This window comes from Melozone crissalis, unplaced genomic scaffold (assembly GCF_028551555.1).
Source record: "Melozone crissalis strain CALT ecotype California unplaced genomic scaffold, PUWL_Pcris_2 ptg000005l_1, whole genome shotgun sequence".
Classification (NCBI taxonomy): Eukaryota; Metazoa; Chordata; class Aves; order Passeriformes; family Passerellidae; genus Melozone; species Melozone crissalis.
This window is the reverse complement of record NW_026535783.1, coordinates 10,722,347-10,746,718: the sequence shown is the minus strand read 5'-3', so window position 1 is coordinate 10,746,718 and position 24,372 is coordinate 10,722,347. Positions and strand designations below refer to the sequence as shown.

The 24,372-nt window shown below is 42.0% G+C and overlaps 1 protein-coding gene across 1 annotated transcript in view; it reads left to right on the top strand.

The window, feature by feature from the left end:
- PLPPR1 (phospholipid phosphatase related 1) overlaps positions 1-23,499 on the top strand; it is a 119,318-nt gene extending 95,819 nt beyond the window's left edge. The window contains exons 4-8 of the mRNA XM_054285846.1: positions 4,223-4,355; positions 13,065-13,315; positions 18,861-19,037; positions 20,952-21,083; positions 22,380-23,499. Coding sequence (XP_054141821.1) covers positions 4,223-4,355; positions 13,065-13,315; positions 18,861-19,037; positions 20,952-21,083; positions 22,380-22,412 — 726 coding nt within the window. The 3' untranslated portion in view covers positions 22,413-23,499. The remainder of the gene's footprint in view (positions 1-4,222; positions 4,356-13,064; positions 13,316-18,860; positions 19,038-20,951; positions 21,084-22,379) is intronic.
- The last annotated feature ends 873 nt before the right edge of the window (positions 23,500-24,372 follow it).

The window sequence follows — 24,372 nt, the reverse complement described above, 5'->3', positions numbered from 1 at the left end:
AAAGGCAAACATATGTTGGACTTGATGATATCAAAGGTCTTTTCCAACCTAGCTCATTCTGTGATCCTGTGAAAACTGACCAAAGTTATAAAATAAAAAAAAAAATTATAATTAGGATATTTTCCATCATGAGGTGCAGCCTCTGCCAGCAGCTGTGGGACAGCAGGGAGGCAGTCAGGGCAGATGCAGCTGAGCAGCTGGAGTTGCAGTGAATCTGTAGAGGATTTTCAAAGGGAGAAAACAGAGTTGAGGCTGGGGCAGCAGGACTGGAGCACAGGAGGAACCAGATTGTGGCACTCTACATGCACAGGAGTTTGGAGAAACATGACTAAGGAGAAGTATTTTGACTGCTGGAGAAGTGAGCAAAAGCATGGCAGGGGAATGAAGAAGGGATGCGGCATTTGCTGCCTCACCTTTGCTGCAGCATTTGAACTGGGGTACAAGGCCAATGCTCTGTTCTGAGAAAAACTGATAGAAGGAACAAAGGAGGTTAAAAGTTGTGCCTGTCAGCACCATCAATAATTATTCTTCTAAATTTAATACAACTCTTCCAATCAGCTCCTCAGCCTTGCCCCACTGCACAATTACTGCAGGAGGGCAGCTCCAATATCCCACTGTGTTGCAACCTCCTCTCAGTTGTACCAAAGACACATTTCTGCATAGTTTATTTTAGTTCATCCTCACAGAAACAGGTCTTCTTGTTGTTCACTTTTTTTTATTTTTTTAACAAAGCTGTGCAAATGATCCTTTGTATGAGCTTATCAGAAAGTGCTACCGGGAAAAAAAAAATATTCCATATCCTTTTAAAAGCAATAGTTCCATTATTTTGTTGATTAAATTGAAAATTAAATTTACGAACTGTCAGTAATCTGTGCAGGAGTGCAGGGAGTATCAGGTGCTAATGCTGTGCTGAGAACTTGAAAGGGGGAGATGAGACATTTCACTGTCTGAAAATGTCAGCTGAAGGACTATCATGGATAAAAGACTGTTGAAGAGGAAAATGGACGGATAATTTTATCATCTGCTGGGTCAGGATGAGCCAGGAAATAAGTAAAGTGTGTGCAGCAGAGGGCTTTGAGAGCTGAACATTGAGGGGCAAGTATTTGGTGACACTGCCAGTAATGGGAAGGCAGGGAAAATTGAATAAGTTTTCTCACTGGAGAGGTTGAAATCAGGAGAGGAAAAATGCCTGCTGGGTCGGTACTTCTGATTCATATTGGGCTTTGGGTCATCCTTGTATTTTTACCTGGTAGTTATAGGAAATGGAATGTGAGCAAAAGTTCTCAAGCAATATGTCCTCAGTGGAGATGAGCTGCTATTTTATTCAGGAAACCAAGAGCAAAAACACATGCAGGGCACTACCTTTGCTTCCCTATTACCTACACCGTGCCAGACTGCAGATCACTTTCAATCTAGTGCAATTCTCATGACATTTCTCCTGTCTAATTAAACCAGTATGGTACGGAAGTTCATTAACCTTGCATTGTTTTCCCAAATGGAAATAAAAGCGGTTAGCTTGCTATTTTCTTTTTCAGCCCATATTTAGGTACAGAGTCTATATTTAGATGTCAGCTATAGAACAGATCTGTAACCATTCCTGGAGTGCTGATTCTGTTTTGGCAGGAGCTGAGGCACTCAGCAGTGCTGGTGATTGATTCTGGGAGGCCAGCTGGACAACTTGGCTGCATGTGGACCCTGCTCCTGCAGCATCCTCAGGGTTTAAATCACGAGAATCAGTGGAGTTACTTGATTTCAGAAATGCCTGGGAAAGGAAAAAAAAAAGCAAAAAACAAACAAGTTCTTTGAGAGCTATTCAGACCACATTCAACTGCACACAGACAGATTAGCTTTCAGAATCAGGTGTCCAATTGCCCATTGAATTTTTCAGAATCAGCAAGGCTGACATTCTACAGAGCCCATATTAAGCATATTAGAAAACAAATTTCAGCAACAAAATTCAGTGCCAGTGATGACATGACAAGAATGGTCCAGTTATGTTGAACCACTTTGTATCTCCACACAAACACAGCTTTATTGCCATATACCTAAACCAAAGGCAGTATTCATTTTTAAAAAATCAAATTTTGAACTGTTATGCTGTAGGAAATCTGGGATAATTCTGCTTAAATCAGTGGAATGGAACTGAAGAGATTTACAGCCTGGCAAAATTTACTCCTAAATCTAAGTGGAACTAATCTATGCACATGGGAGTCGCTAGGAGCATGCCAGACAGCTAGATTTATAGAAACAAAGATGGGAATTGAAGCAGGAAAATACTCCATTAACCTCTGATGTAAAGGAACTTTAAAGGTGGATGCATAGTTACAGGAGGACTGTTAGTACGTTTTATGCCTAAGTCTCTCCTGTTTGAAAAGTTTAGGATATTTTGAAGTCAAGCAGCCCCTGTGCTCACAGAGTGGAATTCCCTCAGGGTATGAATCGTCCCTCGGTGTGTGTGTACAGCCCCGGGCAGACAGAGAGCCAAAGCAGTAATTCAAACTTCTGAACATTGTAATAATTCAAATAATAAACGAGTTGAAACAGAGTGTCACTTTCAAACTGCTTTAGTGCAGATGGTCTTTTTCTTAATTCCCAGCCCCGTCGTTAGTGAGCTGAGCTTATTGAACTGCTTGCCAATTCTGTTAAGAGCAGATGGAGTGAAACGGGATAAAGGCAATATTTCAGTGCAGCTCCCATGCATCAGCTCCCCTCCAGATGCCATTATCGACATGCATTTTACAGCTCCACAGCTCCTGCCATCAGCGGGCAGAATTATAAAGAGGTTGAGCATACTTGGCTTGAATGTCAATAATCAATAAGAACACTCATCTGGCTTAATAAGGATAAATTGTTGCCCTTGAAACAGCACACCATTCCAGCAGTCAGAGTGAACTGAGGTGACTTCCTTGACATTTATTCTAGCTCCAGGTGTCTGTGCCACCCTGTGTGTGTGTACACAAACACTTCTGTTATGTATTTCTCTGACTGTTCCCCAGCACTATGGATTCTCTTGTGAATGTCCTGCATTAATGTATTAAATTAATAATCTTGAAGAGCTTCCCCTTAAAAGCTCATTTCTTCCACATCAGGCAGGCTTTTTTTTTTATTGTAAGGACTTTAATTACAAACTCTGTTTTTCTAAAAGGGTCCCAGTTTCCCTTTCTAAAGCCTGCTGACATAACATGATAGGTGATATTTTCAGAGGTTCCTGCTGTGTGTGGGTCATCATTGCCTCTAAAGCCTGTGATTAAATTCTGTCCAGCTTTAGTAAGGGTAGATAGGCCTCAGTGTAACAGAACTAAATTAGTTCTAAGTGCTTAAGGAATGATCCTACTCCTATGGGAAGCAGCTATTACATTTACAGAAAGCATGAATGTTCAGATCATACAAAAATATGTAATACATAAGCACAGCTAACACCATGATGAGTGGTTCTGTGGAGACTTCATTTTTGATAACAGAACATTTAGTCAAATATTGCTCTTTCTCACATTGTTTTAATAACAACAATCCTTGGTTGTTACCAACATTTCTTTTCTGTTATTGCCAACAGTCCTTGGATGGCTCCACGGCCATCCAGCTATCAGTGTTTGAGACATACACATTACCCTTTTATCTTGTGGGAATTGGGAGCTCCAAAAGGATCTCACTTTGACCCCTTGTTCTGAGGGTCACAAGAGAGTGGGCTGCAGTTATGGTAATCTTCCACCCTGGGCAAAACTCACATTGGTAGCTTTTTTTGAAAGTTCAACAACAAAAATATTATTTCACTTGGGTTGTTATTCAGACAAGAAAAATAAGTTTCCAAGGCTGTTAGTGGAAAAACAAATGCTCATTAGACAGCAGAGTTTCTGGGAACACACAGTGTCTCTGATATGCTCAACAGGGGCTTAGTCCAGGTGCATCTCATCAAGGCTGAGGCTTAATGAGCATTTCTCAGCTCGGTGCAGCCAGAGGAGGGGAGGGATGCTGCACCACAGTCTTTGCCATGAGTGAAGTCAGCTTCTCTGGGTCTCTGCACCACTGAGTGCAGGAATGATCCCTCTCCATCATTCTGGGAAGCCAGGTGTGTGTCAGTCCTGCTGAGCCCCACAGTGCCAGTGCAGGGTCCTCAGAAACACTCAGCTGTGTGGCACTGTCTGTGGGCTGGGGCTAGACACCCATGTTTCAGTGTTTGCTCATGCAATTTTTGACCTTCTCTTTCTTTCCCTTTCCTTGGCAGATTTTTATTGGTGAGATATCCATGTATTTCATAAAGTCAACCCGAGAAACCCTCATTATTCAAGAGAAAACTATTTTGACTGGAGAGTGCTGTTACCTGAACCCACTGCTTCGAAGAATAATACGTTTTATAGGTAAGCATCCTGTGCACTGCAGGCTTGGACCCTGCTTGCACCAAACCAGGACGAAACACGCTGACAAAGTACATCACAAAATTAATTAAGCTGTGAAATCTTTGCAGGCATCTTCCACCTTAGAGGGATAGTCCCCTCAGGATTTCCAAGGTAACTTTCAAAATTTGCCATATCATGCTGGCTGGAGCTGGTTTAGATCATATTCTGCTGAGCTTAAAGCTTTTTTTGAGACCCTTAAAGAAAGGTTTTTCCAATCAAATCCTTATATTAATAAATCCATCATTGCTAGTTTATGCAAGCTACCCATTTTAGTTACAAATTTGTCCTCACCAGCTCATCTATTTAGCATTTTTCTTTTCAGCTCTAATTTTAACATCCATAGCTCTGCCACATAATGTTCAGCTGAGCACAGCATAAAAAGCCCAGAGCTCACTTCAAAATAATAATATTATTTTCATTGTATCTGCTTTTTCTTAGAGCTTTCATTGAGTTAATTGCTGAGAAATTAAGTTCTGTCAATAAACCATTAGGAAGTTGCTTTTTATGGTGCTTGCAAACCGCTTTACCTTCTTCACACTGTTGATGAGTCCCAAGTTCATGCGTGGGATGGGATGTCTGGCATGGGCCAGTGGCTCCTCAGAATGCTCCCCACTGGGCAAGAGGGGCTTTGCCATCACAGCACTGCCCTCCTTGTGCACTCCCAGAAGTGAAGCACCCTCCTCACACACTGCCTCTCACAGAGAGCTGAGCCCATATTCATGGTCTGACTTAGAACAAGCAGTAGGGGGAAAAAAGCTGAAAGTATCTGGGGCGCTTCTTCCCCGTCACTGCTTAATTTCTGAGCTTTACCTGGAATGAAATTGTCTGCTGTGGCTGTGGCAGGTGTTGTGTTGCTTCCGTGGAGCACATCCCTGGCTGCAAGCAGGGATACTTCCTCAGAGCACGGAGCTAAAGGTGCTGGCATATTTGTCATCAGCAAATGCGTGCTGCAAACGAGGAGGAACCATGGTTTTCCTTCTCCTTCAGCTCTCTCTGTGCCTCCTGCTTTAGGCATGGAAGGTAGGGAGTGAAATGTGCCTTCTGCCACCAGAGAGGGGGAAGCAAACCACCTGTGTTTTGTTACTTGGCCCTGGTCTGTGTGCTGCTGGGGGGAAACAGAAAGACACAGAAACCCAGTTAAGCGTAAAACACCCTTGAACTCCACATAACCTCCGGGATATATTGAAATGGCTGCAGACTGCCATTAAGAGAGAAGCAGGGTACCAGTGTCCACTGGGCCACTCAGGGCTTTTTGACTGTTCCAGCACATTTGGCATGTTGCAAAGTCCCAGTCAAGCACTCTTGCCTGTGGGGTCAGCACTAGAAGTCCTTAGATCATGGAGGCTGAGTTCTTGCTCAGTGTGTTTTCTCACAGTTGGCTTTATTCTTAAACATGCTGTTGTTTCTCTTCTGGTGGAAAAGAAGGGGGTAGAAATGATACAGTGGACTCCCAGAGAGTAGTGGGACATAAGCCATGCTAGGGAAATGATTCTTGGCTTTGCCAGCTGTGTTTTTGTTTTTCTGAGAAAAATGAAGTTAATATTATTAGAAAAGGCTAGAAGTCTTTGCCTTGTCTAAAACTACACTGTGTGCTTGTTTTCTTCTGAAACCTCTTCCCTGCCTCTGTAGTGAAATGAGAGAAGTAGAATTTGTTGGATGAAATAATTTATGAAAGGAACTGAAGATAACTGCATGTTTTTTCGTTTTTCATTTCACCTGTGTTTTGAAAACAGGGCATGGACTGAGCAGCTGTGCCCTGTGCCTGGATGATCAAGGGAAGTTAGCTCCATACTTAGCCCACTCCAAAATGAAGCTTCCCAAGTGCTTGGCTGTGCAAAGACAACTAGGTTGCTTGTACATGGATTTCTCTGTGTGTGCCTTCTCTTGATAAACTTTAGGGCCAAAAGTTACAGAGCTGATTAACTAAGTTCTCTTGCAAGTAAGTTATCTTCCCTACCAAGCAGTCTGCCTTGTTGCAAAAAAAAGTTGTCTGCCAATTTAGTTTTGGTACCAAGAGGTTTGAGCTAGTCTTAATGAGTACATGCAAAAAGCAGTTAGTTAACCCCTTGGAAAATTGCCTTGTAAGGCATTACAGTTTATATTATTCCAAAGAATGGGAAATATCCTGCAATGTGTCTAGGTTCTCATGTGTCAGGAAAAATGAACACTACTGTCTGACCCTGCAAGTCACATCATGGAGAACTGTGAGAGTAGCCAGTCCCAAATTTTAGGAGTGCAAAGAGGCTTTTCCTCTATCCCCCCAACTCTGTAATGAAAGTTGCTGGGAAGAGATGGGAATTTTAAGACAATTTTAAGAATTGTAGTCTAAATGTGCTTTCCACTAAACAAGCAGAAAGCTGTACATACTTCACTGAATGTTCATTTATATTTTGCAAGAAAAGAGACACAAAAAGGGAAACTTTAAGCTGTCTTTTGGTCCTGTGAAATACAAGAACTCTTGTAATGTAATCTCCGTTGGATCTTCTGGTTGCTAGATTTGAGCTTTTCTGCTCTTTCTTTTCCTTCATGTACACAGAATTAAGGACTTTTTTGCACTTTGAAAGCAGAGCAAAACAAAAAACTGACAGCTGTTCTGGAATGCTAACAAAGCCCCATGTTTCTTCTCTGTTTTTTTTTCCCTATCTTGTTTACTGTGCTCTCTGTTGATTCTCTCCTTGTTTTCCTCAAGGTCTCAGCACATGTCTGTTTCTAAGAGCCTCCCCTCCTGAGTTTAGTCGAGACCCTGAATGTTGAGCTTTGTATTAAAATCTCTCCCTGATACTTTGTCTACTCGAAGCAGAGCCACAATTTCTTCTTGCTTTCTGGCCCAGACACAAATCCTTCATGCTGATTGACATTTGCTTTTGTGGCAAAAGACTGCCTCTCACCTTGCTGCAGTGTATATCAATTCCTGTATCACAGCCTAGATTGGTGAAACCTGCTATGTTCCCTATATTTAGAAAAACACTTACTTTATCAGTGAAAAAAAGCTGGCTTAGCTTGGAAACATAAGACTTTGATGTATGCTTCAATTTTCTCCATCTTCCTCTTTATCTTTTACAGCTGCTTTTTTTTTTAAGGTTTTGAGGTCAAACTAGTGATGTGGAATTGCTTCAGAACAGTTTTTATAATATATTGCTGCTGTACTGCTTTACTTTAGGCACATCCTCTCTCCTTCCTCCTCTCCCCACCCTTCCCAGCAGTTCTGTCATCCATTTTTGATGCCAAAACTTGCTGTTTATGTGCTGAACCTTTGAGAAACTAATTGTTAAGAGTGGCTGTTTCCTGGCCTCTGCCTCTTCTCCCTGTCTCCCAACTTGAGCATACACAGCTTTTTGTATGTTTATTCATTATGTCTTGTAATTTCACATTCAGCACTTTGTTAACATCGTTCCGCCTTGCATTTGAGTCTGTGTTCTACTTAATCCTTTGTATTGCAAATAGAGGTTATAAATTATTTTAGAGAATGGTTTCAGTCAAGGTTTCAGTCTTTTTATGTGCAGCTGCTATCATACCCCCAGGATCAGGGACTCAGACCTCCCTGACCCAGTCTGACAGGGTGAGTATGGTGGGTATTGTGTTGCATTTCATTATATTAGGTTTCTAATCCATGTGATTAAGTTGTCTACCTGCAAAGCCCTGATAACATGCAAGTAGCCCCTTTCTAGTTGAGATATCTAGAAATTCAGCATGCTTCATCAGCTTGTTACCAATGGCTTTGACTTCGGATGCGCATAATTTGCCGTTAACAAATGGCACACATCAGCTTCTGTTGACAACTTAATCTAAAGCATGGTGACACTTCACAGTGGGCAGCTAAATAATTAAATTAGGGCTTTATTTCAGCAAATTGAGATTTTAGTTCAGCAAATAAAGGTTTACAAGGTTTATACACACATTGAGTTTATTGTAACAGGGTAGATATGCCCCAGAGCTCTGATGTCAATTCCCTGAGCAGCTGCTCCAGACAGCTTACCTGACCTTGTCCTTCTGTCTGCCTTGCCTCTGAAGTTCACTGTGAAATATAGTGCATGTTCTGTTATTAACTGGCTGCCTTTCCATGGGCCTTGAGCTGAATTTGGGGCTGTTGCCCCAAACCTAAACTGCTTGAACAACTGTAGATGTTTTCAGTGAAGAATATCAAAGAGGAACAGGTCACTGTGCTGGGGACACATCAGCCCTCACAGTTCTCCTTGGTGCCAGGCTCTGAGCTGGCAGCTGCCTCCATGAAAACTGGTGGTTGTGAAAGCAGTGAGGAAGGAAGATACATCTGTACATCTGTCAGGAGGAGTCTTGAGCCTCCAGAGGACTTTTGCAATGGGAACTGAATCTCTTCTGGCATGGTCAGGCTCAGGAAGTTTTAGATCCCTGGATTAGTGAGATTTGTGGGGTTTTCAGTGGAAGACCATAGCTAGTCCTAGAACGAGGTTATGAGTGCCCAGAAGCTTGATGTTGAGCCTGTTCCTGATGCCATGGCAACAGGACAATAAAGTCCCCTGCAATCCCCATCCCTCCTGTTGTAAAACGGATTAATGATACAGGCCTCTTTTTACACACCCTTTAAGATTAAATGAAGGGTGGTTTAGCAGAGTCTGAGTCACAGGACTATAAATGTATGACTTTATTGGATGCACAGGATTCTTACAGCAAAACATTCAAAAATGGGCTGAGGATCAGCACTCCCATAGAGCCCTGAGTCCTTCCAAGGGACACTCTCCAATGAAACTCCAATCTTCCTTAAAAAACAGAGGGGTGGGAAAGGGGTTAGGTGAGTATGAGTGTGCATGTGAAATATTAACACTTTATGAGCAAGTTAGGTTAGGAGTGACAAATTCAGATAACTGGGACAAAGAGGAGTGCCTAAATAAATATCCCTGGTAGAAAACATGATGATATGTTACTGAAGAGCTCAGCTTCTGATGTCTCATGGACCCTTCAGTGCATTGTTTCTTTCGTCACTTTATTTACAGGTTTCATGATTTTTCCTTAATAAAGCCTTCTACTTCCTGATTCTTATTTCTACCCACTGGCTTCTCACATATCTCTTCCCAATGTTATTTCAGCTGCTCTTCTTCAAGTCCCAAGGGGGGTTTTGTTGATTTTTGTTGTGGTGATTTTGTCCCCTTTTTTCAAATCAGCGGCATTTTAAATGCCTCTAATGGCGAGAGTTTCTACGGAGACAACAAGCAGCTGCAGTGACTGAGGTTACATAGAACCAGGGAGGAAGAAGAGAGCTTGAACATGAATTGCAGGGAGGACAGAGGGTTCTACTGAGGCTACAGTGAGTGAGAAGAGCTGGATTCTTCTCCAGGGCAGCTGCCTCTGTTAGAAAAAGCCATAGAGCTGGAGGTGGCAACACTGATGAACTGCCACAGAAGGAGCTTAATAGGAGATAGAGCATGAGAATAGGATGTGGGCCCAGAGCCCAGACAGGGCTTCATTTAGGACTTTCTGACAGTTATTTAGAGGGATGTGTAAGTGGAGAAATTAAAAATGAAGCATTCAAAATTGAAGCTGCTAAATACTTAGAGTTTTCTAAGGCAAGTGTTAGTTCAGGTGAGATGACATGGGCAAGTCAAGCTTCACCTCATCCATCCTCAGCATTTTTTAACAGGACATTCCTTGTTTGTTCATTTTCTTTTTTTTTTTACTTGAACATTTAATTTGTCTAAGGTCTTTCTCACTGGAGGTAAAGAAATGTTAAAATCTCATTTCTGTTTTCTTGGACTCTGGAGCAGCTGAGAGAGTAGCAGGGAGTACAGCCTCCCTCTTATATCTGGTCTAAGCTAGTATTTCTCCCAGTTACTTTCTACTTATTGTTTTGTCTTCTAGGCACCTGCTTCTGCTCCTGAGACACAAGCTGAGAGTAGTCAGTACAATGAGAAGTCAGGAGGCTTTAACAGACATAGCTTCTGCTTCTTCTTTAAGGCCTCTTTTTGCAGCCAGACTATGTGACAGGAGTGGCTGAGGGGAAAGATTGGCCTTGTGTAATTGCAATTAACCTTCATCCTTTCTGCTAGTGAGCAGCTGTAGGTCTGCTTCCCATGTGGCTTGCACTGTTCCCATCCTTTCTCAGCATGTGCCAAGTTCTGCACTGCAGTTCATCCCCAGGTTTTTTGGCCCAGAGTGAGCACACTGAAAAAAAGCACTTTGCTGCTGAGCAGGATGGCACCACCTCCCATTACACCAGGGTGCCAGAGTCTGGAAGAGACATGTCTTTTCCCATTCTTTCTCTCTGACATTATATCAGGGATGTGAGCTGTTTGACCCTGAAGAGCTGGGGCTGCTTGCCCTTCCCATGAAGCCTTTCAGAGCAATTTGTCTGCCTCTGAAAAGCTGGCAATCACACCACTGCATTTTTGTGCTCTGGTCAGTTAGTTTAGCTGCTGTAGGTCATTGAACAAATCCATTGAACAGATGGATTCCTGAGGTGCAAAAACCATCAGGGGACTGTCCAGCTCTGCCCAGGCACACTGGCATTACAGCCTTTAAATCAATTACAGCCAACCCTTGCTCCAAGAGACCTGAGGTGCAATCAGCCTGCGAGGGTCACGTCCCTGCCAGCCAGACCCATTGCTGCACAGGGCTGTGATTTACACAGAGCTCAGCTTGGCAGAGCTGCGAGAGAGGAGCTGCACCACAGAACGTGACAAAGGCTTCAGTCATGGCTTGCTCTGCCCTTCTCCAGGTCACTGCAGGCCTCTGCAGTTTGGGCAGCCACTTTGTGCTACCAAATATTAAGAAAATGCAAGTGTTGAAATTTCTTTTCTTAATGGAGAGAAGTACCTTTGTATATATGCACTTCCTAGAGATTGAAATAGTTTTATGTAGCTCGTGACTTTTTCCTGAAATGTCTTGGGTTTTGGCATGTAAGTACATGATAAAGAGCATGAACCAGACTGCCTGACACTTAAATTTCCTCTAATTATTGTAAAGGCTGGGTAATAATCCTTGCTGTACTCCCTGTAATTTGCACAGCGCATCAGAAAGTTGCTATTTAAAGCAAGCTGTGCCAAAAAAAAATTAAACTTTTGACAGAGTGCTGTATATAAAACAAGATTCTTCTCTGTCATAACTTCAGCTGTTTCACCAGGGTTAAATTATACCCTTCTGCCTCTTTCCTTTGAATTTGCTTGTGCACTGACTAATGTAAGTGAAAAGTTCCTGATGGCTGTGGAAAACCATGGACTTCAAATATCACCAGAGGGATAAAGGAAATAAAGGAGCAGTCTCTGTGCTCTCCTTTCAAGCACACTTAGCAAGATTAATGGGAGGGAAACTGTCACATCATTGAAAAGGCAGGGGCCAGTCCTGCAGTCCAAAGCCAGAGGAAGGTAGCCTCCTTCTTTGGCCACCACCAGCTTTTTAAATCCATGATCACATACCAGTTCATTAATAATAAATAAAAACAAACATACATGAAGAATGGTAATACATTCAGGCTCCAGAATCATCCTCCTGTGTGCTGCTCCTCGCTGACCTAGGGCAAGGATGGTCAGGAGGAGCAGCTCTGCAGTCCTGCAGCCCCTCCAAGCTGTTTCCCAAGGGAAGGGCTCTTCCCATCAGCGCCCCAGCAAGGGATCTGTACCACAGTGACACCAAACCATCTCTCTGACTGACTGGCACAGGCAAACCCCACTCAACGCTTGTACAACAAGTCCATCTTAGTCACAGTTTAATTGTCTGTTACTGTAGGTGTATGCTGCATTGTTTTGAGTCCCTCATGTTTTTTGTGTCTCAGACTAGAGCAGCCTTTTAATCTGTTTTTTAAACTCAGTATAGATAAGCAGTGAAGATGTTACAATCATGGTGGTGCCAGCTCTTAAGATTTTATCACAGCTTTCCTATGATTTCCCTCGAGCTCCAGCTCTCGGTCATATTTAAATACATAACAATGTCAGATAATTTATAATTTAATGACTTTTGCTTACAGAGCTACAGAAGGGAGAAATAAAAACTTCATGACCCACAAAATCCCTACATCAAAACTCAGTATTTGTTCTATGTTTTTAGAATATAGAAAAACCTTTAATCAATCTTAGTGATGAGAAGGGGAAGAGGAGAGCTGATTTAATCTTTCAGAACATTGGGGTTTGGTAATTTTGCAAACCTGCTGTTCTGTACCTTTGGTATGTAGGCATTACATGCATCTGAAAGATCCTCATATGTTCATAGCAGCTGTATTGATAACACTCAAGGGGAGTCAGTGAAGGATGTGACAACTGCAGTATTGATCAAGAGATGCTTCACAACCCTGGAAAAGTTCCTGCATTCAAGTGAATGCTTCATCTCACAGGTTATGTGCTCCTGGTGACATGAGCTGAATTGCAGCTGTCTTCCAGAGCAAAGAAAGCATTGGGTTGCTTCCAAAAGTACGTGCCAAATATTGCTAGGTCAGGATTGTAAATTTTCACCATAAGGGTGGCAAATAGTCAAAATCCAAAAGGTACTAAATCCTAGATAGTTACATTAGATAAGAGAAGTATTGTGTCTCAGCACAACACTGTTCTTTCAGGTGCAGAAGTCCCACTTTTTTGTCACAGATTTATTATAAGTACATGACACTACTCTATTTGTCATAAATACATGACACTATGTCTCTCCCTCTCAGGTGTAGCGACATTGTCTGAACCTGTTTGAATAAGCACTATTTCTGACCTTTCCTCACAGGCGTGTTTGCATTTGGACTTTTTGCCACTGACATCTTTGTAAATGCCGGCCAGGTGGTGACTGGGAACTTGGCTCCCTACTTCCTGACCGTCTGCAAACCCAACTACACCGGCAGCGACTGCCGGGCCCACCACCAGTTCATCAACAACGGCAACATCTGCACGGGGGATGTGGAGGTGATTGAGAAGGCCAGGAGATCCTTTCCATCCAAACATGCTGCTCTGAGCATCTACTCAGCTTTATACGCCACGGTGGGTGACAGTGGTGACTGCCGGTTCGCGTGAGAGGTTTCTGTGTTTTCTAGATGGGGCATTTTCCTTGCAATGGATTTTTCAAGAAAAAGAGGGTTGTTTTGGGGGCAGCTTTTTTCTTTATCAGTAGGGGAAGATCCCCTTCTCTCTCCATTTTACCAATCCTTGTATAAGTAAATGAAGTGCTCATGGATTTTGAGGCACTGCACGTGGAGGCATGAGGTCCTAAACTTGCCTTTGCTGCTGACCTTCTAATTCAATTTTCTCTTCTCCCTGCCCCTGTCTCATGAGCATTAAAATGAAGCTGATCCTTAAACAGCTTTTAGGTTGCTACATTTGTTCACATGCCATGTGTTGTTGAACATTTAAAATTTAAATTGTGCCCTTTCAATAGAGGTCTGAACTTAGGCTGAATTTTGCTTCCCTTGTTTAGGACCTGAACTCACATTGCAACGAGGGTTCTAATAAAAGTCAGAATTCTGTTGTTATCACAGAGAAATGCACCCCAGCTGACACACTGACAAGGTGACACTGACATGCAGACAGGAAGGAAATTATGAAGTCTGATGAAACAGATCCACTGCTCCTTTGAGTTCTCTGGATAAAGTTTCTGTGATTTTTAAAAACTGATCCAAGAATCTTACTAACAAAACAGAAAACCTTGCTGGTTTTGCCATAAAGATCCAAAGACTTAACCTGGTTCTGATCTCAAAATGCATTAACCTAGGTCTTTTCTCTCCCTGTAGCTTGACTCAGAGTTGTGTCAGAATCTGTCTGCTGGTTATAAGTATGCAAGAAAAGCCTTAAAATTATTAAAGACAGGGTATTTACTGAGTATTTTGCCCAGTGCTCTTGGTAGCAGATAAATGAAGCACCACATTATTACTTCTAAAATTAAGAGTCCACCCACTGCTGTTTCAATATCCATCTGTTGGCACTGCATGTTGTGTGAATAACGATGGAGAAATAAACTGTAACTCCTTTGATCAGGATTTGTTGGGAAATATTTGGAAAGCATGTAAAATTTTGTGCACATTACTTCTGAACAATGTGCAACCCTGTGTGAAATGAAGCCCACAATATACTCAGCATGGTTCTGGCAGCTGTTTGCACCATGATAAACTCTCAGGTGGAAGTTCCAGGGCTCCAGGCTTAGTCCTGGTTCTGTCCTAAGCTAATTGCATCCTTTCATGGACTTTCCCTGCCCAGCCTCCTTTGTTTCCTAGGAGGGCAAATTTCCTATAACAGGCTGACTTCTACAGCTGAAGGGTAACTCTGTTTTTCTTCCTGAGCCTAAGCCCCAAGTAGTTTAGTATTTCTGAGATCTAGTTTTCCAGGAGTTTTTGCTGCGGGCCGGCACTTCTCACATTGGAAGATGTCAGATGGAGCCAGGACATGGAACTCTTTCTGAGCCATAAGGTCATGAAAGTTTGCTGTTAAAGCATTTCAGCCCACAGTCCAATTTCAGCCGAACTCTCTGCCTGAAGTCCCCTTTTAGAACTAGAAATGTGTTTTCTTGTCTTTTCTTTGTCTGTCAGCTGGGAATAACATGAGCATTACACAAGAAATTCATTGTTCGTATCCAGCTTTGCTTAATAACTGTGCTGTGCACAGATTTTTGAGAAGTCTCTTGCTGATTCTAATATGCATAATAATATGGCCTACTGAACATAAAACACAGGTTATTTGCTTAGTAATAGTCGTGTTTTGCATAAAGCTGAAGAATTGAACCATGGAGCAAGAAAAATAGAACAGGTACAACATAAGGAGGCTGGAGAATGGTTCTCATTTTATAAAATGTCTTACGAGATCTGGAAGTCTTCTCCCTTCACTGAACCTCAAATATCCTGTGCAGGTGTCTCACTTGTTCATTACTCTGCTACTGAAAACACTCCCACTGGTGTTGGCTTTGTGGGGTTTTGGTGTTTGTTTTTGGCTTTTTATAATCTGGGGTTTATATTTAATCAACTAGACTTTTCTTTGTCACCTTCTAAAGAAGCTGAGGAAAACCCAAAGCATCGCTTCTGTGATTTCTGCAGGTGGAAATGAATCTTGTCTGATTAAAGTAGGGGAAAGAGAAAAGGACTGGCAGCCCTGGCTTCCATACTTATAAAAAATAAGAATATAATCTAAAGAAGTTTTATCAGTCTCCCAGAAGAGATGGCAGTCGCTGTACCTAGTGCAAGCTGCTATGCACTCACATGAATTTAAGTTCCTTTTCTGATTAAAAAGAAATGGTTAGAAAAAGAGATCACCATTCCTGGTTCCAGCATGAATCCAGCTGATAGGTTGCCAATCCTGGTTTCAGCACCAATCCACCTGCCCAGCCCATGAGATGTCCAGGGTCCTGGGGGCACTGCCTGGACTTGGGGGGATGCCTCTTTATGGGCAGGTTTCCTCACCCCAAAGGTGTGTTTCTCACTTTCTCTGTTAATTAATCATCATGTGCAGTCCATTCTTCCAGTCTTTCTGCAAATGGGTGGAGGGCTTCAGGTGTCTTGGGTAGTTTTAATCCCACCCTGTAGTCCATGTCCATTTCCTGTGCTGTGTTGTGGTTGTTTGTCACAGAAAAATGTCCTATCTCTGGCCCCCCTTCTCCAGCCAAAACTTGATGTTTCTCATGGTTGTGTTAATAACAGCAATCCTTGGTTATTCCCAAACAATTCTTCTCTGTTATTTCCAACAGACCTTGGCTGGCTCCACAGCCATCCATTTACCAGTGTTTGAGACATACATATTATCCTCTTATCTTCTGGGAGTCAAGAGCAGAAAAAGATCTCACTTTGGACCCTTGTTTAGATGACCTCAAGAGAGTGGGAATTTTCCATCACAGCCACAATTTCAGTCAGTAACTTCCTTTGAAGGTTTGCTGAAGAAAAACATGATAACAGCCACTTGGGTTGTTATTCAGACAAGAAAAATAAGTTGCCAAGGCTGTTCATTAAAAAACAGGTGCTTGTCAGACACCTGTTAGATCTTGGGAACAGACAGTGTCTCTGATACTCTCAACACGGGCTTAGTCCAGGTGCAGTTTGTCAAGGCCGAGGCTTAATGAGCATTTCTCAGCTCGTAGTGCAGCCACCACAATCCACCCCATGACTAAAGTCAGCTTCTCTGGGTCTCTGCTCCCAGACATGAATCCGCCAAGTTTTGGAAATGCTGAATAGCAGAGGACACTACAGCAAATGCCTGCTGGAACCCTGATCAATTGAAGAGCTTGGCACCATGAGCAGCTGCACTGAGCATTGTTGTCAAAGGCTCTGCTTCTCTTTTACTGCAGCAATCTCTATGGCAAAAGAAAACATTGGCCATAAAACTTCTAGAACATAGACTTTTGTAATACTGGGATGGGATTTTGAATTCTCTAAGGAAAATACACTGTCACAAATCTCCTCACTTTCTACTGAAGGGACAAGACAGATTTCTTCCACTCTGCCTTTCTCATTAAAGACAATGTGCTCTAAATACATGCATATATTTGCATATACATCTAAAAATGTATATATCTATTTTAAACTTGCAGACAAAAAACTCTCCTTATCTATGATATCCCATCTCTGAAAAAGATGGGAGAGGAATCACATGGGATAAATGCTGCTATCACACACTGCATATTGCTAAATACACTGCTTGAGTCTACTGACAAGATCACAGCAAAAAAGCTGAACTGACAAAATTTATAGTTAAATTGTGTGTAGTTTATTTTTTAACATGTTCTGGACATTATTTTATATTAATGTCTTTCCTCCTCTCTGGTTTCAACATTTAGAGTTTTGTAAATAAATTTACTCTATGGATGGCATTATGGGACATTTTCAAAAGCATTTGCTGTATGTAGGAAACCAAATGTAAGTGGCTTTGACTGAGATTTTGGTCTCTTGCACAGAGCTCTGAAACCATGCTCTAAATGTGGGTAAACACTGTGGGAATACTAAAAAAATATCTTGGCTTTTGGGCCTGGACACTAAAGATCAAGCTGCAGTGCTTGGGAAGTGAGATCAGAGGGGAGAAGCTCTTCCAGTTATTTCTGATCATAGCGTGTGACTTAGGGATGAACCGGAGCCCACCTTCCGGAAAACAGTTTGTCTTGTTTCAAATTCTCCTCACGAGGGTTTAACAGATTTCCCTCAGCAATCTGTTCACGTCGTTGATTACCCTCCTCGCTAAAAATGTTCTTTTTACTACAAGTTTACATTTTATTGCCGATACGCGTGAAACTCCAATTACAGATACTTCCCATCTGTGACAAAGAAAGCCCTCCCATGTGGGCAACCCAAAGATCCAGCTTCATCTCATACCTGTAAGGAGACAAGCACGTGTGGGCTGTTCCCTGCAGCTGTGGTTCACAGCTGGCACAGCAGGACTGCATTCTTACCTTGAAGAGGTGATGGGTTTTCCTTGGGACGCTGCAAACAGCAGCGGTGCTTCGGTGGGGAGCAGGAAAGCAATCGGGCTCCCTATTGCTCGACTGAATTGAGTAGAAGTAGTGCATAGGGTGAAAGGGTGGGTGGTAATTATTCACGCGGTGGCAGTGATTTGATTTTTTTTCCTGTTGTTTCCGCAGAACCTTAATGTGAGTTTTGGTGATAGGCGCAGCTTAACCTGCCAGCCAAGGCTGGGGCAAGGTTGCTGCCTAGTGCTCACTGTTAGCTGTCAAAAGGCATTGCTGCAGCCAGGTTCAGGTGCGAAAAACAAAGCAGGCAGCAACATCTCAAATTAGCAAAGCTTTGGAAATCACGTGGGCTTACTTACTTGTTGTCTGAAAAGGATTTTAATGAATTGCTCTGCCATCAGGCTCAGTTTGCTTCATCTTTGTTATTTTGTGGCTCTGGCACTAATGACAGGCTGCTAACTGTGAGCCACATGTTTTTAACTCTCTGTCAGAATGTATTAAGAAAATTCCCAATAAACTCCCAGAATCATGTGGGGCTCGTTAAAAAATGTTTGGAAACAGTGAAACTTCTTGCTCTGGAACTGCATTCTCAAAATCAACTTTGTTTTGAAAGAAATCTCTTTCACACTGTGTGTTTCCTTTCATCCTGCAGGGGAAATGGCTGGAATGGTTTCTCTCAGTGTTCTCTGTTCCCTAAACTTAAAACCATCTAGGAAACTGGAGCAGTTAGTTCATACAGATTCTAACCCCTCCATCTTCAGCACATTACACTTTCTGCAGGACTATAAGCATGAACTCCTGAGTCCCTTGGCAACATTTAGTTGTGTGCACACAGTGTGTGTTTGCCACCATATGAACTGGTGCTTGCACAAAATCAGTGAAGCTGAGCCTGTGCATAACTGCTCAGAAAAGGTCCAGTATGTAAATGCAAGAGGATATTTCACATCATTTAAGAGTATTGGGTTTGTACTCCTAAAATTTTTCTCTGAATTACCTGAAACATCTTCCTCCATTTTCCAGTGCCTTTTTCTTTTTTTCTTAATCAAACAGGGGGTTTGTCACATCTTTGCTGATTTAGGATTTGTCCGGTGGGAAAGAAAGATGCATTTCTGGTGGAACCCCTTTTTATGTTTGGTTTGCTCTTTCCCACAGATGTACATCACAAGCACAATTAAAACAAAGAGTAGCAGGCTAGCCAAGCCCGTGCTGTGTCTGGGAACCCTGTGTGCTGCCTTCCTCACTGGGCTAAATCGGGTGTCTGAGTATCGAAACCACTGTTCGGATGTGATTGCGGGCTTCATCCTGGGGAGTGCTGTAGCCTTGTTTCTGGTAAGTCCATCAGTCCTTCTGTGTTCCCTTGAAATATACCACAGTGGAAAAAAAAAGAAAACAACAAAAAAAAACCCACCCAAAAATATTGTAATTACTTGTAGCCTGCAAGATCTAATTATAGCTCCATCTAATTAAAAGTATTATCAAAGAAAATCCTAATAAGAAATGAGGTTCATACTAATTGGTATGCATTTGGTATCATTTGTACATTTTATATATTTTAATTGTCTGAATTACTCTCAATGTTCTTACTTGATCTGTCCTGGAAAATGCTGCAAAAGGTGGTGTAGATTTCAATATCAAAAGGATGGTGTGCTTGAAACTCCTTCTTTGTGTTGCAAAACCCCTCTGTGTGCCTTGAATTTGGCAAAAATGTGAGGTACAGGGTGTTTCTGGGGCTCTGAGCTGTGATCCTGGTTCTCCATTTTGTTTTGGCCCATAAAAGAAGTGCAATAGAAGGGAAGGTCGGGGTAAATTCCCTTGGAGATAAAACTACCTCCCTTTGCAACTTTTAGAGACAAGCTGAAATTGTTGCCCCCTCACAAATATACTGAAATATATCAAAGGTCTTCCCACAGAATCCAGGAAGAGCATCTCTCCAGACTCTGAGTGTAACTGGCTCTCCTGTGGGCTGTGTGGTTTAAATGTTTTGTTTGGTGAGAGGTCTCTTGCTGAGGATTTACTCACACAGCAAGCAATCCAGGTCACTCTCACTATTACCAAGAAATGTGCCTGGTCCCATTTAATCAAAATATGCTTCAAAACTATCCACTGCATAGCAACAGACACTTTATCCCTGTAATCAGGAGGGATTAGGTTTCAAAGATCCCTTAAATCTCGATTGTCCTGTGACTGATTTTTTTTCCTATTCTGTACTTGAAAAAGCATCAACAAACCTTCAAGCGTCATTTATTCCTGCGCTCATTTCAGATAAAAAGATGTCTACAGCCTCTGACCTGAATCTCCTTGACTTTAATGTGAATAATATGTCTGGTTCTTGCTGGGAAGGGCAGTTTAAATCTCATCCATGCAATTTAAGAGGCAGCTGCCCCATTCATGAGGCCAGGACAGTGTCTGTGCTCCCAGCACCTGTTGGTGGCAGTGACAGCCCGTCCCCAGCTGTATTTTGACCTTGCAGACCTTCTGGCACCCTGCAAGTGTCACAAGCTGAATTTCAGAGTGGTGAAAGGGGTCTCCCCAGAGGGGTGCTGTCAGATCCCTGGCACAGATCCTGCTGGCACAGGACCCACCCAGGCTGCAGCCTGCTTCCTGCTGGGGTCTGTGGCAGTGAAGGGGAACAGCCAGCAAGAAATCACTCCACCAGAAAACATGGCAGCAGCTCCTGTGTACCTTCTTTTTTCCACGTCCTCAAGCTACCTGCTCCTGTGCATGGTTGCTCTTACCGGCATCACCATCACCATATGGGTGCTGTGAGTCTGGTCATGCATAAGGGAGGGATTTGTGGGATAAACACCACAGCAGTGGTGCTGGAAGAGTGCAGGAATGGTGCTAAATGGTGTCATCCAGATGTGAGGGAGGTTCAACCATCCACAGAGCTGTGGTCACTGTTTGGAAATGACAAAGTCAGAGTCTGAAGGGAGTATTTGGACAGCAAAGGGCATCATTTGGGTAGTCTGTGGTTCGGGGAGGATAAGACATAGATGGGGGTCTCTGCTGTGGCCAGTGTGAAATGTAAAAGGGCTGAGAATGGTTCATCACTGAGGCAATCCATCATGCCCAGCCATGCCAGTGACCACACTGCAGCCCAGGGCTGACACAGATGATGCCTTGAACCCAAACCCAGGTTAAATCCTTTCAGTTGTGCCCCACATGGTAATTCATTCCCCCTCCAGGTTTTTCCTGGGGAGGGAACACACTGACCTCACCTTGTTTTTTTCCTGCATTGCACAGGGGATATGTGTTGTCCATAACTTTAAGGGCAGTCATGCAGCTCCTTCTAAACCGAAGCCTGAAGACCCACGAGGAATGCCACTAATGGCTTTTCCCAGGGTGGAAAGTCCTCTGGAGACACTGAGTGCACAGGTACTGTAAATCTCCTATCCAGACCATCACCAAGCATATTTTCTCTTGCATCAGAGTAAAAAAGTAGTTTTTTACCTACATGCCTCATTTCAAGCCCATTGAACAGAGTGAATCTGCATCACAGCAGAGTTTGTTTTGAGGCATTAATCCCTGAAACTATCAAACACTGTAGATTTTCTGCCCCCATACTTGTCCATAACTAAAGAAGTAGGATTTCACATGCCTCACAAGCTTTTGCTTAGAAGAATAGAAAACTGAGAGAAAAGTAAAAATAATTCTGCCTATTTACATTCCAGAAAACTTTTTGGGATGTATGAAGGATTTAGTCTTTCCTGAAGATAAACTAGTCTGTCCTCAAAAATATTACAGAGATTAGGTTTCTTATCCTTATTACTGTACAGTATCTTCTAGAATAGGAAAACATCATATACCTTTTTCTATCTCTTAATTCATCAGAAGAAAAATTATTAGCATTCTTTCAAGCCTGCAAAAAAATAGCTAGTGGGAATATCAACATTGGCAGTGTTTCTGTTGAAACTACTAAATTTAAACAGCTTGTGTTGGCACAACTGCATCATATCCAGTCCTTTGAAAACAGACAAGTAAGTGGAAGCTGCCAGAAATTCTGGGAACAAGGATAAACTGTAGTTGATGAGTTATCTGAAATACACTGGTGTAATTTATTTGGTCTTTAAATTGTACTTCCTTTATTAGATGGGCTGTCATACATGATGTGTGGCAAGATCAATAGTGATTTTTGTTAAACTCTTTGTGAAATAAACTGAAAAGAGGAATTAAAAAAAAAAGGTGGAAAAATACAGTCACTAATGTCTGGAAATACTTTGCTTAATTGAAGAGTCAATTTTTATTAGGCAAAGGTTTACTGGAAGACTTTCCACTAAATCTGCAGAACTATGTGCATTAGATGTGCTCTTGATGGGTTTATAGTTCAGAAACCAAGTGCTACTTATATATCCACATTGTGTTGTGTAGGGCTGAGCAAGTGAAAATATTCATGACCTGAGAGAAACATTTTGTCCAGTCAGCTGTTTATAGCTACTGGACTGTGAAGTGCAGGTAGGGACTGAACTTTAACTGTTGGTGTCCACCAGAAATCAACAAGGTAATTTTCTTAAATTATAAATATTGACCATAAATCTACAATGCAGGTTTTGTGAGCGAGGGTTTTTCCCACTGCTTTTTCTTATGACTGAGGGTTCTCCCACACTAGTAGAGTATGTCAGTGCCAGACTGCTGTACACAAACATTCATGTGTTTGCCTTTTCCTCTCTGCAGAATCACTCTGCCTCTATGACTGAAGTAACCTGAGATGGAAGATCAGCAGCCGAAGCTATTTTTTACTACCCTCCAGTAAAACACTCCAAGACACACAGTTACTAAATGTCTAACTGTGATGACCAGTATTATGTTATGTCTAGTTAGAGGCTAATGTTTTGTACTTTTTTTTGTATGAGGAAGTGATGTAGCTTGCCCTGATTTTTTGTCAGCTTTAATATTATTATGCCAGACTTTAAAAGCAAAACAGAAAAAGAACAAAAAAAACCCTTTTCTTGTTTAAAGTGTGCACTGAGGAACTACATCTATGGAATTGTTGATGTTGTTATGTGATATTTGTACACAATTTTTTTTCTTCTCAGTTTTGAATTTATATATCTTGGGGGGAAAAAAAATTCACTTTTACCTTTTCTTACCATAAGAAGTGCTGGGTCAAATTCTCATCTGAGTAAACTCAGCATGGATCTGAAGTAATTGCATACATTTAATTCATATTAAAATAACAGTGATCAGGAATCTAACCTGAATGATACTATCAACAAGAAACAAAAATCCATCCTTGATTCAGTGAGCTACTTAAGTGTTCCCTGGGACTTGAAGGACTTCAGTTCCCACCCAGTTCCCAGACTAGAAGCATGTCCTTAAGCACCTCACTGAATCAAAGCCTGATTGTTCTGGTGTGGGTGATTGTGCCAGTTATTGAAGAATGACTAAAACAACATCCTTGGTCTGCAGTATAGACAGACTGAACATCAAAATTTATAGTAGTAGCTGATAGCATGTGAGCTGACTATATCATCTCCCTAGATCCTCATTCCTCCCCGAGGCCCAGCTAAAGCTCCCAGTGAAACCTGGCTTCAGGAATTGACTATGGGGATATACAGCCACCACTGCGGGGCTGAGGCTGCGCTTTAAGTGTTTCATCATTTCATCATAGATTTGTGGGGTAACTAGTGACACTGGTGCAAAGGAAAAGTGGCACCACTCCTTCACCAGGGTGGCATTCCTTGGCATTCAAATTGGCATGGCCAAGAAGCCAGTTTTGCTGCCCAAAATATGTTTCTTTTCCTAAGGGGCTTTGATAAGCCAAGAAAAAAAAAAGAAAGGAAAGACAAGAAAAGACGGAAAGAAAGAAAGAAATACAGAAAGACAGACAGAAAGAAAGAAGCTGAGTCTGTAGTAGAAGTCTGCATTTTCTTTTTGTAAATTCTGCCATACAGAATTTATATTGGAACTGCTATATTACAATTTAACAACTTTGTCTAAGCATTATAAAGACAACTAGGTGTGGGTTGGGGATGGGAAGAACAACAAAAAAAAGCCTGTTTACAATGGTTAGAACTAGGGCAAAGGCTTCATTAAATGATTTTTCACTGTTTCTAGGATTTTCCTGCATCTCATTCTTCTAGCATGGTGATAACTGCTGTGTGTCTCCTTTAAAGAATGGAGCCTCTGTACTTTTACTGGAATGTTTACCTCACATTTCCATGTTGGTTCTTCTTGGCTTTTTTTTTTGTATATTTTTTCCAAAACAGAAGCAAAAAAAAAAATTATTAAAAAAGCAAACGTGAGCCAGTCTTTCATTTCCCTATGACACAAAGAAAACCTGGAATGTCTGTGTCTGGTCATTCTGTTCCTTCTCCTGACACTACTGATGTCTGCTTCTGGCTTAGGAATATAAGGATCAGACTGGGGCCATGCTTTCTGTGCCCATGATGAGCCTTTGCTGAGTGTTCTGGGTTCCTCACTGCAGCTGTAATCAAATTTCCAAAGGGAAAAATCTGTTCTGAGTCATTTTATTAAGAAATACCCTCCCAAGCTCGCATTTGCACACTTTCTTCTGATCTTCACTACTGGTCTGGCCTAAAACAAAGAAAGACGCATGGGCAGGGCATCTATTTTTTCATTTATAATTCAATTCAACTGAAGTGACAAACTTATAAAAGCCCAGGGATAAAGTGATTAAGCATCTAGAAGTTTTGCCCTTCCATGG